Here is a 16212-nt window from a genome sequence, read left to right on the forward strand (position 1 = left end):
TTGATTTCAGGCAGACTTGGTTTTGAAATACAAAGGTCAGAGTGAGGACCATGCTTGTTGCATGTTGCTTAATTTCTAAGAGCTTCAGTGCTATCATCTGAAAAATGTGAATAATTAACTTTAAAAAATATTTTAGGGTTTTAATTACTTAATGTTTGTAAAATAATGTGGGTAATACCTGACATACATTAAGTTCTCAATAAAGTGACTCTGAAAAGGGTTATTCTTTGGAAGAGAAATTTCTTCTGATCACTAGTGACATTAGAAAAGCACACAAAACAGTATGAAGCTGACTACTTTGAAAATCTCTTGTTGGCTCTGTTTAACTCTGCCCAACATGTTGAAACTTGGGAAGATTGTTAGCGGAGAGTCTTTTGAGCCTAGTTGACACAACACTAAACTAATTCTTCAACCAAGTCATTCATCTTCAAAATTAAGTAAAACCAGCATTTTTACATTAATGACAAAGGACAAGTTTGAGTAATTTGTCCAAGCTTTAATCAATTCAAAGTCAATTTGATTGATTGCAACTCAGTATTGATACAGCCCAGCAACCATTTACTTGTTTTCTCAAAGACAAAGGCATACCGTACAACTGTTCTAATCACCATCTTGTCAAAATAGCATAATTAGTCTCACTCTCTACAAGGAAGAACAAGGCCCCATTGTACTTTCATTTCATCAAGTACATTATGGGTGGAAACTAAAGTCAGATGGTACCCAGCTACCTCATCAGTTATTTCTTCACTCAATAGGTGAAAAGATAATAGTATTTTTTGAAGGATTTCTCATTGTGAGTTATGAACATGGTTCAGAATATTATGAAAATATGTCGCTATAATATAGCACTTGCTGATTTGTCTTTGAGATCCATCAAGTGGTCTGTGTGATTAACTTGCAGCAGACAGCATTAGTTGTTGAGTCAGCCTACTTTAGCCTGTAATTACATGATGACAAATCAGAGACATAGAATTAAGACTGTAAGTTGGAAATAAGAGGGTGCGCTGAATTGCTGAGACGACAGGTGGTTGAATGTTTGACCAGAGAAGTGTGTTAACTTGGTCAAAATTGAAAGGAGGCAGAAGTTGTTTTTGACAAAGGCAGTTGCTCTTTCCAGCAGCCAGTTCTCCCTGGTAATGGCCTTATTTTGTGTTCTCATTCTGGCATTTCTCTCTGGTGTTAAATCAATCTACAAGGAGGTTAAGGTGGGAAAAAAGCTTTTAGAACCCACTCCAATATTGCTTTCAAATTCTGAAATTAGAGTGTTTATTCCCTTCATGTGTCCCTATCTGATGCCTCTCTACAGCATTTTATGTAAAAGAATGAGAGAGTGAGAGAACAAATGAGCGAAAGAGTGAAAATGACTGTACCCTGATCTAATGAAGTATACAAGTGATCAGACTTTGAAATTACATCTTACAAACTCTTTTTTTACAGGTTGTTATAGCTAAAAGTGGTCAGCCACAACTCTTGGGCATTTAACTTTGGTGACAAAATGCATTATTTGGAACCACACAGACTTGATTTTTAATATGGGCCTGACCACACTGTGTAACTCAGAGGCTACTTTCTTAACCTCTTCATGCCTCATCTTTTTGCTTATACATACAGCATCTTATCTTGTAATGTCATTTAGAGAACTGCATGATGAAATGCGTCACAGGATATCATATACTGTTAGGCTGATTGAGATGATGATGACACTTGTAACATGAGGGAATTATTCATTAGAAGGTTGGTCAAACAGTTTATCCTGAAAGCTGGACAATTCAGGAAGGCATGAAAATTTTTACTTGAATTAATGGGACAAGTACTTTAATTTTCCAATTCACTTCACAGCCTGAGACTGGTAAAAGTCAAAGGACCCACTCCTTAACGACTTATAGTTATTATCCTGCTTTAAATCCAAGTAAATAGAAATGAGTGCATTGAATTCTAGCCCTTTTACTCATTGTTTCCAAATATTCATCTATTTGTAGCCTTAATGTTAGACTCTTGCTCTGCATTTAGGAAACCAATTCCATTGCAGGTATTATACCCTAAGAATACTGAAACACCAATTCAAAAGAACTCCAATATTCATAGCAGCACAATTTACAATAGCCAAGTGCTGGAAGCAACTTAAGTGCCCATCAGTAAGTGAGTGGATCAAAAAACTGTGGTACATTTATGCAAAGGAATACTATGCAGCAGAAAGAAAGAAAGAAAGAAAGGAGCTCCTACCCTTTGTGACAGCATGGATGGACCTGGAGAGCATTATGCTAAGTGGAATAATCCAGGTGGTGAAAGACAAATACCATATGATCTTACCTATAAGTGGGACCTAATCAACAAAAACAAACAAGTGAGCAAAATAGAACCAGAGATATGGAAATAAAGAACAAACTGACAGTAACCAGAGGAGAGCGGGGAGAGGGGTAATGTGGGGAAAGAAAGGGAAGGGTCGTCAAGGAACATGTATAAAGGACCCATGGACAAAGCCAAAGGGGGGAAGAGGAAGAGGATTGAGTGTGGGAGGTGGAGTGGGTGGGGAGGAGGAGAGTGGTGGGGGCAAAATGGGGACAAGTATAGTTGAACAACAATAAAAGTATATGTATTTAAAAAAAAAAGAAAACAACACTTGTTAGGTTGGAGGCCTATAGACCTCAAAAGTCATTTTTCTCTCTGAGATTGTAAAAATAATTATAAGAAAAGCTTCTTGAGATTTAGATTGAAGAGAAGATTCTGAGCTGAGTGGTTGTTGGCTTGGATCAGTGATTTGTCCTTTTATTTAATAAGTAGAGTTTATCACAAAAAAAAATGGTTGGCTGGGACTTGGGATGAGGGGGTTGGCTACCTTGAGGATTCAGGCGTCTGATGCCACAAATTTGGGCTCCCAGATCAACCAGATCAGCAAGCTGGAGAGCTGTGTTTGGCTGCTGTGAACAGAAGTGGCAGAAGCCATCAGACTGCCCTAGGTGATCACATCATACAAACAGAAAAGCTGATTTGTTCCTTTTCCTCTTGGCCATGAAAATAATTTGTCTCATGTTCCCTTAGTTTGAGGGAATGAGCAATTGCATGTTATTTATTTTGTATTCAGTTTGATTTCAGTGTAAACAGACTTTATTATTTTTTTTCCTAGCTAGAACGGCCTTAATGTGTTAACATTTCAAACTGCTGAGTTACATTGATAAGACCTAATTAAAACTCATATGTTGAATTTTAATTTGATTAACTTGCAAATTTTGTAGTTTGTGATCTACTGTTTATAGATAACCTTTTTTTTTTAAATTCCAGTTTCAGAAAAGGTCAATTATGAATTTTTTAAAAGCAAGAGCATTTTTAAAATATTTGGGAAAAGACTTCAGCTCATTGATAGCTGCATATGCAGGAGCTTATATAACAATACCTGCACCCAAGTCACATAATATTAAGTGTAGTTTGCAGGTTGAGCACCCCTAGAATCACAATAACATTTCCTTGCAAATTTGCTTTGAAGGGGCCAGCTTTTCTTCAGAATTGTGCCCTTAGAAAATGTTTGTCTGTTCTGGTAATTCTTCTTGAACTATGTTGATGTGGTAAATGGAAAAATGTTTAGGCAATCAAAAGATATTTATTGAGCCTCTATTCTGTACAGGATGTTGAGGCATCCTACCTTAAGGAAGCTTAGAGAGAAATTGGTGGTAGGGCATTAGTAAAAATTAGAAGAGCAAGGCAGTTAACATTCAAATGCTAAATTGCACAGTTGAAACTCAACTGATATAGTTCACGGAGAAGTGTACAGTCTTCAATATCTTTTGGGATAACAAAAAGCCCGTTGCTTTCTACCTTGGGATAAATGTAGAGTCTGGAGGCCTGCTGGGTAGCTTTTCAGATTTTTCTACAGAAAAGTATGTAGGGAATGCTTTACATGATGCTAGTTAGGACTTGTGAGTTCTAAGTAAAACATGATTATCAATTTTGTGTGTGGAGGACAAGTTACTCTAGGACAGTGTTAAATCATTGGACAGGAATGCTTCTGGAAAATGCGTATAGTATGTATTAACTTCTGCAAATCCTAATCTATCTCAAATGCATTGGAATAGCTTTCTTGTCATCAGTACAATATAGCATATGCCAGCTTATGACAGACTTTTGTGTATATAAAACACCATTTTAAATAGTTTTTAAAAGTACTTTAAAATTTTTCAACATGTAGTGTTTTAAAATATAATTAACTATAGGATTTATTCCAGTCTGGCTATTTAAATATGAATTGTAATTTGTATATAGACACAAACATACACACATATACATATAGATTATGTACACAATCAGACATGTACTATTTATATAAAGTCACATCCATGCATGCATGGACATTAGTAAACATGACTATTTGTAATATGTAGCATCCAGGCAACTGCTAGTCCAAGGTTACCTTTAGACGAACAAGACAAAGACATATCTTACTCTGGGCAGATGAACCCCCATCTATAAGATGCTCAGCATGGTGGACAGTGATTTCAGTGATATTTGTCTCACTGAGCCAGGACCACTGTGCAGTGTCAAACCTGTATCGCCATGCATGGTGATTTAGTTGTGCACAGTGGTTACGGATGGCTTTAGCTGAGATGGGTTTGAATCCTATTCCTACAGCTTATTAGTAGTATAATATTGGGAATGTAATTCATTTCTTTGGCTTTTGGTATTGTTATTAATAAAATAGTGGTAATAATAGTATTAATTTTGTAGAGTGATTACTAAATAGATTAAGTTTTTTACCTACATAGCTTCTTAGCATGGTACCCAGTATATATGTCTGGGTTTCATGTCAATCTTTTATTTATAAAAAGTCATAGACTCTGGGCCCAATCCTTCCCTTTGATAGTAACTAAGTAATAAGTTATGGGGGTAGATGGAAAGGAAACTAATACAGAAATGATGATTAGATAATGTTAACAATAATCTCACACATGCTTACTTTCACTTTCTGTAAGACAAAACAATTAACACATTTATTTTATTTGCTGTCAATCGTAACACTTTGAGGTAATTGTTTATTGTTCCTGTGTTATATCTGAAGATGCTAGAGATATGACCAGTAGCAATGAGGTGTTAACTCAATGCAGTGACAGGGCCTGACTGAGACCAGTTTTCCGAGCTTATATCCACTGGTATTTCTATTAAGCATCTGCTATCTCTCAGTCAAACAATTCACTCACATTGGGAAGAGTTTACAATTTAGGAAACGATTGTTCCTGTTATTTTACTTGTTCCATGCAAAAGCTGTAGGTCTCTCATGATTTCTTGGTCTCTCTTCTGGAGAACATATTTGTCCCAAAACCAGGGGAATACTAGGGCTGATAGTCTTATTCATCTGCTCCTTCTGTGAAGCAGGTTGCGCCCAGTTTTGTGAGGATGCGCCAAGGTATCAAACATTTCGATGAGGGCCTGCTAATAAACAGCGCTTGCCAAATACAGATGATTGTGTTTATTTGTAGTACTTTTGTTCTATAGTTACCATAAACACTTAATTAGCAATGTTGAATTATTGCTGCTAGGAGTAACACAGGGTTAGGTTCCTGAGAGCTGCTATTCTCAACACTTTCTTCAATCTAACCTGTATAATCTTGTTTAATGACTTTTTATGTTTAGATATCTTATTTTATCATTTTGATTCACTTATTTTGAACCCACATGGCCAAGAGCACTATAACTCATGTCTGATTGAAGTACAGCTAATGCACGTGTTTTCTCTATAAGGTGTATCACAGGACACTACGCAGCATTCCAACTCTATGTTTGGGGGCCACATTGGACAGCAAAGTCACCAACAAAAAGTACAGAGATGTGAAAAATGTGGTACTAAATATATCCCAGGAGGGATATTTGTTTATAGGATGAGTGGTGAAAGAAGAAGGCAGAGAAAGAATACCTTGTTTAACCTCATCTAGGAATAAGCACTTTGGGTGCCTCATTTTTTTTTCACCAGCTCTGGGCAAGTATTGATTTGGAGTTGTAAATAAATTTTAGAGAGTAGGTAAATTTGCAAAAAAAAGGTTCCATGAGAAATGAGAATTGAATGTAGTTCTTCCTTTCTTACATTCCCTTACTGATAGACTATTGAAAATCAACCTTTGCTTTCTAATCCTGTATTTTAACCTATTCCAACATCTCTGTCTACACACTCATAGGCTCTATACGGAGCCTTGGTCATACTAGGATTTTCATAGTGGTGGTGGAAGAGGGCTGGGAATAGGTGTGCCATCCCTGAAATGCCCCAGGTAGGGGACTTTTGTTTGACATCTAACCATAGATTCCTTCACTAACACTCACAGGAAGTCTACCCACCCCACTGCACTTGGATGCTCGGATAGTGTTTAAAATTCCTTTGCGACAGAAGGCCTGTTTTCTTTTTTCCCTTCTCAGAACAGATTTCGGTGTTGAAAGAGGTGCATTCTTTCATCTGGTGAAAGTTTCCTGAGACCAAATATAAAAATTGTCAAGAATAGATTCTTTTGAACAAACATATGCCATCAAAGAGACAGAGAAGTTCTGTTACTGTCAATGTGCATGTGCTTTTGGATCTCTATATTTTTTGTTTGTGGGAGTGGGGATGGGGAACTTGGGGACCTTATCAGATGTCACTGCTTTTACCTTGCCCAGGATGGAGGAAACATAGCTTCCGGAATGGAGGGGCAGCCTATAAATCGTGTCAGGTTTGGCTCTGCTATTATCTGAAGGCAGAGTCAACCTACTATCTGTACTTCCTTTGTCACCATTAGTCACACTTTTTTGTAACCCACACAGGCCATCATGGCGCAACTACCACAGGAGGAGAAGGCAAAAATAGCTGAGCAGGTGGAAATATTCCACCAAGAGAAAAGCAAGCTGGATGCTGAAGTGGCCAAATGGGATGACAGCGGCAATGATATAATTGTGCTGGCCAAGCAGATGTGTATGATCATGATGGAAATGACAGACTTCACAAGGTGAGGCCCAGAGACAGAGTTGAAGATTTTCTCATTAAACCCAGAAGCATCGCAGTGTATGTTAGCTTGTGAAAGCGTGCTGAAGAATTAAAATATTACATAAAAGCTGGGAAAGGATATTATAAAATTTACATGTGTAAGTCAAAATGATCTGAACCTAATTCTTAGCAAATAGGTTTTTCTTTGTTAGGGAAAACCTATTAAAAGAAAAAATAATAATTTTTGTAATTATTATTGTTTTAATTATCTATTTTAAGTCAGTCTTTAAATAAAACCCCTGGGGATTGGCTGACTTATTTTTTTGGTCTGTGCTATTTTGCAAGGTACCTAAATATTCTGAAGATAAGGTGAATGATTTGTTAATATCCTCTTGGGAAAAATATGTTTATGCTTTTGTGTAAGTGTACATATATACATGTAATATGTTTTAATGCTAGATCATTCTCTAGCATTAACTTCAGCTCATTTTTACTCACGTTCAAAGAATCAGGTTCAACAAACTGATTTCATAATTTTGACAGGTTAATTAAAAATTATGTATGTTTTATTCCTTTTTGCTCTGAGCAATGCTTTTAAAATATCAAGAGACCAGTCAGAATTTTGTCAGGAGCCTTTCCCTCATCCAGGTCATTGCTGTTACTGCCATTGTATTGTTAGTCTCCTCTTTAATGGGAGGTGACATTTCTGTCCTTCCTACCACACAAAGGTCAAACTAAGGCAAAGCAAAGCTCAATGAAAAGGTCCCTCGATTTTTAGTCCAAATCCCAAATAATTTTAGACCAGTCTCTTGTCTTTATTTGTAAAATGGGGAAATAATCCATTTATTATAAACTTCATAGATAAGTTTAAAATCCAAAGAGGTAATACATTTGTAAATTATGCTGCCATAGATTGTAAGCTATTATTATACTGTAGATTTTTTTTCCCTGGGAACACAGGCACACATAGACACATGTAAGCAAAGATATTTTAATGATTCCACATGATATTTGTTATCAAAACTATTTAATATATATGGCAATGTCAAAACATCACCTTGGGGGTGACAATTTTGTAATGATTGCTGAATTCTTCTAATAAGAAAAGGCTGCAATTGATTATAGGTTATAATAAAATATGGAACATTTCTACCTCATCCTCCATACCCTTTGACCTTTGCCTCTGGCCAATATGTACTAATAACATTACTTGGCCCATTCTCCAAATATTTTAGAATTGATTTTGACTTTAGCGGAATGATTTTACTGTTATTCAGGTGACCTTTGAGACTTTTAAATGTCACTGTATTCATTAGAAGTTCAAATTTGTAAATTTAGTCTTTGTCAGCTTCACAAAGTCATTACATACACACAATAGTAATAGTAGAAAAAACAGCCTGAGCTATTATTTTAGCCTTAATTTTCTACAAATCATACTATCATGGCAGCCTCAGTCATTGCTTTTTAAGGCCTATGATGACTTAATTTGCTTGCTTTCAAGATTGTACTAGTACTTTATCTGATGGATATTATGCAATCCATTAATAACATCACTTGAACAAATATTCTCATTAAAGTGAATAATGAATCTACTCATGTTGCCAGTTATAATGTTCTACATTATATATAACTGTGCTCAAGGAAGAGATATTTGAGAAGGTCTTGTTAGATGTTAAATAAGACAGACTTTTTATTAGTCAAAGTATAGTTCTAAAAGTGAAAAGAAGGCCACTTCAATTTCCTAGGGATTTTATGTAGTCATTTTACGCTGACTTGAATAATGGAATGTCTAGAATGCTACTGGTGATCATTTCTCCCCCTGCTTGATGAGCGGTTTTGTGCCCATTTGTGAGGGCAAAGGGAGGAGAACAGTAATTAATGACCAGAGAAAAGAAGACAGTGTGAATTGGAAACAGAACACTTGAAACAAGATTTTGTTGCTGCCTTCATCTGCACAGCTTCTTCCTTAACAAAGAGGTAGCTGACTTGAGACTTTTTTGCGGCCTCTACCCAAGTTCACTGCATTTGATCATATGCATTACCTTTATTGCCCTTGTATTTTCCGCTTCAAGGAGGAGTAATTTCAGCTCTATACCTCTAATAACTTCTATGTACTTTTGTCTTAAAGGAATTAAAACTTGACTACTCTTCTGAAATCATATATTTAAAGGGCATTTGGATGCAAGAAATACCCTTGCATTTAGTAACTTGTTATTTTGTTCGTATCAGTAGCTGATTTATTAATTTGACTCAGTAATCTCAGTGATATCCACTCCATTATTATTAAAATTGGAGAGGTTCTGCCTCATTATTTGTGTAATAACTTCTTCATGGAGGGTAAAACCGATTATGCCTCCTGTCTTTTTCCTGTTCAATTCTCAACTTCTAGCTTATGGCAGAAGCACTGTAATGCATGAGGTGAATCCATACTTATATCATTTTTAGAAAGAAGTAGCATATGCCAGAGTTATTGTCCAATAAGAAGAGGGTGGAGACAGCAGTAGCTCTGGAGAGAATCCCTAGTTTAATTGCATAACAGGATACAAAGCAAGCTTTCTTTTGTGATTAAGCATAAATTCTGATCATGAAAGGAATAGGGTTCAGGCTAAGAAAATAATTTTAGGGTACATCTAACTGTAAAATCCTGAGTATAAGACTGAAAATAATATAATCACCCCACTCTGCTCAAACTCCATTCCTGCCTCAGCTCAGACACTCAGTACCTCAGCCTAGGTTCACTTAACTGGTCTTTCAGTGTCAATTCTTTATTCTTCTCTGTTCATGCCACACCATATCTGTTTATTAAAGGGAACTGTCCGTCTCCCTTTGTAACAAAACTTTTATTACCTCCTCTTTTCATGAATGAAATAAAAATATTGACTTTCTATCTAAGGTCTACATTTATTGATCTTTAGAATTCTTTATCAATTTTGTACAATTTATACTTCAACTTTAAGGCCATGATATTAATGTTACTTTCTTAAAAAATAGTTTAACTCATGGTCCTACAGTCACGCCTGACTCCTCATTAATCCCTAGGTTCATTCAACTCTTCTACTGTGTTGTCTTCATAGTGCTTCAGGTGATTGGTGAAAGTGATATTTCCTAAGCATGTTTTAGGGAACCTGGTTCTTAAAAGAGGTTTCTATGATTCCATGCATTTGCAAATACAGTTCCTACATACTATATCTTATTATTGGAAAGTAACATTATATATTGACAGGTTAGATGTTTGGGGAAATCTATAGCAAATAAATGTTTTTAATTTTGATTAATTTCAAATTTAAGAATTCTGAGTATTGAGTACGTGAATTCAGAATGTACTCATACATTGATTTTTTGTGTTAACACCTATTACCATTTAATGAAATAAATATGAATTGTTGGTCAATGGTAGATAGCAATGATATAGTAATAGTTTTCCATGACTCAATCTCTCTCTTTTTTAAATTTACTATTTCACAGGAAGGCTTCTAAATATTGACCCTTGTATAAGTATCACCTATAACCAAAAGAGAAGTTACACAAATTGTTACCTAAATCTATATAGTATACCCAAATCTATGGCTTGATGTTCACTCCATCAAAACAAAAAAAAACATGTTCCAGAAGGACAATATGATGGCTTCTATCTTTAAGGTCACAGGATTTCTCAAAATACCTTTTAAAACACCCAAAATAGAGAATCTGGTCTAATTTACATATGTAAGTCAAAACAACATGAAACACAAAGGTAGGGAAACATAAAGCATGAAAACCATCATTTTGAGATGGAGCTACAGCCAGTGGAGCCATTCTCTTTATCAGCATTGTCTTCCACTGCCAAGAAGGCTCAAATTTCTGCTCTTGTCTTTTATGGGCCTGTTTTATATATATCTTAATGATAGGTAGAAGATGATAGATAGATAGTTTTTCTGTTGGTCATTTGTTTCTTATTTCTGTGCCACTTCACATTATTCAGATGGCTGTGGCTCATTTAGACCTCCTCTGTCCAACAGAGTAACCACTAGCCATGTGTATTTAATTGTTTTTTCATCATGTAAAAATATGTGTATAATTAAATTTACTAATTTAACCATGTTTAAGTATATGGTTTTGTGGCATTATATACCTTCACATTGCTGTGCAACCATCTGTCCCTAGAAAATTTAATCTTCCCCAACATAATCACTGTACTATTGAATGTTAACTCCCTATTCTCCTCTCCACTCAACCCCTGGAAATGACCATTGTCCTTTCCATTTCTGTGAATCAACACTCTAAGTATCTCATGTAAGTGCAAACATACAGTCTTTGTATTTTTGTGACTGGTTTATTGCAAAATGTTCTCAAATTTAAGCTATGTTATAGTTTGTGCCACTTTCATTCCTTTTTAAGGCTAAATAATATTGTATGTATCTATCATATTTTGTTTATCCATTAATCCCTCATTGGACACATGGATTGATTCTATCTTCAGGCTATTGTGAATAATGCTGTGCTGGGCATGGGTGTACAAATATGTCTTTAAGATTTTGCTTTCAATACTTTGGGATATATATCCAGAAGTGAAATTGCTGGATCATATGGTAATTGCACATTTAAGTTTTTGAGGAATCATTGTACTGTTTTACATAGTAGTTGCACCATTTCACATTCCCATCAATAGCGCACAAAGTTTCCAACTTGTTTACACCCTCACCAACACTTTCTATGTTTTATATTTTTTAAATTTATGTTTGTTTTTATAGTAGCCATCTATATCTTAATATCTGTGAGATGGTATTTCATTGTAGTTTTGATTTGGATTTCCCTAAAGATTATTGAAATTACACATCTTTTCCTATGTTGATTAGCCATTGTATATCTTCTTCAGAAAATTGTCTATTCAAGTCCTTTGCTTATTTTGTAATGAGGTTGATTAAGTTTTAGTGTTGAATTGTAGGAGCATTTATATATTCTAGATATTAACTCCTTGTCAGGTATATGATTTGCAAATCTTTTCTCCAGTTCTGTGGGTTGGCTTTTTTTACTGTTGTGTTTTTTGATGCATAGATTTTTTTTTTAAATTTGATAGATTTATCTTTTTCTTTTTTTTGTCTTTGCTTTTAGTGTCACATCTAAGACATCATTGCCAAATCTAATGTCATAAAGTTTTCCCCTACATTTTCTTGAAAGATTTTTATAGCTTAGAGTTTATAGTTTTATAGTTCTTATATTAAGACCCTGTATGCATTTCAAATTAAAATTTGTATGTGGTATAAGATAAGGGTCCCACTTCATTCTTTTGCATGTGGGTATCTAGGTATCCCAACATCGTTTTTGAAACCATTGTCCTTTTCCTGTTGACTATTGTTGAAAATAATTTTACCATGTGCACAAGGGTTTATTTCTGGTCTCTCTATTTTGTTATGTTGGTTTATATGTCTGTCTTAAAGCCATTACTACACTGTTTTGATTACTGTAGCTTTATAGTACGTCTTGAAATCAAGAAGTGTGAGGGCCCTAACTATGTTCTTTTCCAATATTATTTTGGCTTTTTGGGATGACTTGAGAATCCAAATAAATTTTAGGACAGATCTCTTTATTTTAGCAAAAAACATACTGGGATTTCAATAAGGATTATCTTTCTTGCTTTGGATCGTGTTGACATATTAACAATATTATGTCTTCTAATCTATGTACATTGGGTATCTTTACATATATTTGTGCATTTATTTCATCAATATTTTGTAGTTTTTTTTTTGTGTACATGTCTTTTGCCTCTTTGGTTAAGTTTATTGCTAAATATTTTACTTTTTCATGTGATTACAAATTAGATTGCTTTTTAAATTTACCTTTAGATAATTCTTGTTTGTGTATAGAAATGCAACTGATATTTTGTGTGTTGATTTTGTATTCTATAATTGCTAAATTTATTCTAATTTTTTTTTTGTAGAAAGCTTAGGGTTTCTACATCTAAGATCATGTCTGTAAACAAAGATCATTTACTTCTTCCTTTTTAATATAGATGCTTTTTATTTTTTTCTCTTAATTTTTCTGCTTATGACTTCCAGGAGTATGTCGGATAAAAGTAGCAAAGTGACACTTTTGTCTTCTTCCTGATCTTAGAAGAGAAGCTTTCAGTCTTTCACCAATTGAGTATAATCCTAGCTCCAGATTTTTTAAATTTCATTTAAGAGGAAATAAAATTGCAAAGCTGATAGTTTCTTTTAAAACCAGAAATTCTGGAGAATTTTCATTCACCAGAAAAACTGTACACAAATATTTATACTAGGTTTATTTTTAATAGTCTAAAACTGGAAATTATCCAAGTGTCCTTTATTTTGGGCAAATTGTTAAACTAACTATGGTGTAGCTATCTAATAGAATACTACTTAGCAATAAGTAGTTGCAGCAACTTGTGAATCTAAAGGAAACTCTGCTGAGTGAAAAATATCTGTGTCGGTGCCTACTGTATGATTCTATTGATATAACATTCTTGAAATAAAAAAGAATTATAGAGATGGAGAACAAATTAGTGATTATCATCTAGGGACCATCTAGGGATGACTGCCACTAGGAATGGAGTGAATGATATAAAACTAATACAAGAGTACCTTGTATTCCATGCCTCAATTGTGGCAGTAGTGACATGATGTTACACATGTGATGTAATTGCCTATAACTTACACACACATACACAAAAGTACATGCATAAATGCTCAAATCTGAATAATTTCTATGTAATATACCAGTGTTAGTTTCTTGATTTTGTTATTGTACTAAGTTATGCAAGATATTAACACTGGGGGAGGCTGTATTAATTGCGCTTAGCACATCTCTATATATATCTTGGCAAATTCCTGAGACTATGTAAATAGTTCAAAATATAAAGTTAAAAATAGAAAAAAAATGAACAAAATTACATTGAGTTTCTCATTCACAAAAGCCACATTTTAAATGTTCTATAGAGTCACATGTGACTAGGGGACACTAAATTGGGCAGTGCAAAATTATAGGACATGTCCATCATTACAAAAATTCTCTTGGACAGCACTGTGGTAGATTCTCTGATGTAAAGGGGTTTTAAAATTTATTCCTAACCTGCACAATAACATTAAAAGAAAATACTTGTCATAAGCTGAATTCAGGGTCTTCTCTTTTAAAGATATTGGCTATTACTCCAGTTATAACTCAACTACTAGTTGAGGACAGCTACACAACCTGACACATAAGCAGAAGGAAATGAGCAGTTTTGATCTCCACCAGACAAAATGACACGGCTATTTTTTTCTATCCCTTTTCTCTCTTCTGTTCACATGTGGGGAAAGTGGGTCATGTCGCTAATTCCATACTCAAAGAAGTCTGGGTCTGAAAACTTTCTTAGAAGCCTCTAACATGATGCTCAGAATCGTACACTAGATATTTAAGATTTTTGAGATGATTTAAAGAATTTTCTGAATTCAATGTTATTAGGTAAAGAATGGATATGTATGGTTTTAAATACAAATGAATGTCTAGAATATTCTATTTGGCAGTCAACAATTTTCCTTGTGTTACTTTTTATGTTATTATAATACTCTGTTTTCACATTTAGATTTTATTTTTATCCAATATTTGTATATAGTATAATTACTATAATAAGTCTAGTTAACATCCATCACCATACAAAATATAAAAATTTATTCTTGTGATGAAAAAATTTAAAATCTACTCTCTTAGCAGTGTTTAAATATTACATCCTCATGACTTATTTATGCCTGGGAGTTTTTACTTTTTGACTCTCTTCTCTCATTTCACCAACACCCCTCATCTCAGATCACCATCAGTCTGCTCTCTGTATCCAGAAGCTCAGGGTTGCTTTTCTTTTTTTTGGTGGGGTGGGTAGTTGGTGTTTCTCTGTCTGACTAATTTTGCTTAGCATTATGCCCTCAGGGTTTATCCATATTGTTACAAATGGCAAATCACACTTTTCTGGTTGTATATTAGTCCATTGTGTATGTGTGTGTATACCATATTTTCTTTATCCATTTATTCATTGATGGGCATTTGTTTCTCTAACTTGGTTATTGTAAATAATGTAGCAGTGAACATGGGGGTGCAGATACATTTTTGAGTAAATGTCTTCATTTTCTTCAGATAAATACCCAGAAGTGGAATTGCTGATTTTATGATAGTTCTATTTTTAATTTTTTGAGGAACTTCCATACTGTCTTCTGTAGTGGCTGCATCAACTTACAGTCTCACTAACATTAGGGGACCCTTTTTTCCATATCCTTGCCAACACTTGTTATTTGTCTTTTTGATAATAGTCATTCTAACAGGTATAAGGTAATAACTCACTGTGATTTTGATGTTCATTTTCCTGATGATTAGTGATGTTGAGCATCTTTTCATGTACCTGTTGACATGTGTGTATATCTGTATGTCTTCTTTGGAAAACTATCTATTAAATTCATTTGCCCATTTTTAAAATGGTTTATCTATTTTTCACTATTGAATTGTAACATATATTTTGGATATTAACCCCCTATCAAATATATATTGCAAATATTTCCTCCTGTTCCATAGGTTGTCTTTTAATTTTATTGACAGTATTCTTTGCCATGCAGAAGCTTTTTAGTTTCATGTCATCTCACTTGTTTATTTTTGCTTTTGTTGCCTTTGCTATGGGTGTCAATCCCAAAAAGTATTGACGAAGACCAGTGCCAAGGAGCTTGGCTGCCTATACTTTCTTCTAGGGATTTTATAATTTCAGGCCATAATGTTCAAGTCTTTTTTTTTAATTTAATTTTAATTTATTTTTTCAAATACATTTGTCTCTGCCTACCCCCCACTACTTTCCCTTGCCCCCTCCTTCCTTCCCTCCCTCAGCTCTTCCCCTTTGGTTTTGTCCATGAGTCCTTGCTATATGTTCCTTGACTTTCCCCTTCCCTTCCTTTTCCCCACCCCCCGCCTCCTTCCCTCTTGTCTCTGTTGATTTCTTTTCCTTTCAGTGTTGCTGGTCTTATTTTCCTTGCATCTTTGTATTGTTGGTTAGGTTCCACTTATAGGTGAGATCATATAGTATTTGTCTTTCGCCCTCTGGCTTATTTCACTTAGCATAATGCTCTCCAGTTCCATCCATGCTGTCGTGAAGTTTAGTAGTTCTTTTTTTCTTTCTGCTGCATAGTATTCCATTCGGTATATGTACCGTAACTTTTTGATCCAATCATCTACTGATGGGCATTTAGGTTGCTTCCAACACTTGGCTATTGTAAATTGTGAGTTTATATTTATGTATGGTGTAAAATACTGGTTTCAATGTATTGCATGTG

General features: G+C 34.6%; 1 protein-coding gene across 3 annotated transcripts in view; it reads left to right on the forward strand.

The window, feature by feature from the left end:
• The window catches only part of CTNNA2 (catenin alpha 2), a 1090206-nt gene that overhangs the window by 1024604 nt on the left and 49390 nt on the right, over positions 1-16212 (forward strand). For all 3 annotated transcript variants that reach the window (XM_054577629.1, XM_054577628.1, XM_054577630.1), the window contains one exon: positions 6775-6956. In XM_054577629.1, the coding sequence (XP_054433604.1) occupies positions 6775-6956 (182 nt within the window). The remainder of the gene's footprint in view (positions 1-6774; positions 6957-16212) is intronic.

This window comes from Pteronotus mesoamericanus, unplaced genomic scaffold (assembly GCF_021234165.1).
Source record: "Pteronotus mesoamericanus isolate MK-2021 breed Mesoamerican mustached bat unplaced genomic scaffold, CSHL_Meso_final contig_44, whole genome shotgun sequence".
In the NCBI taxonomy this organism is placed as follows: Eukaryota; Metazoa; Chordata; class Mammalia; order Chiroptera; family Mormoopidae; genus Pteronotus; species Pteronotus mesoamericanus.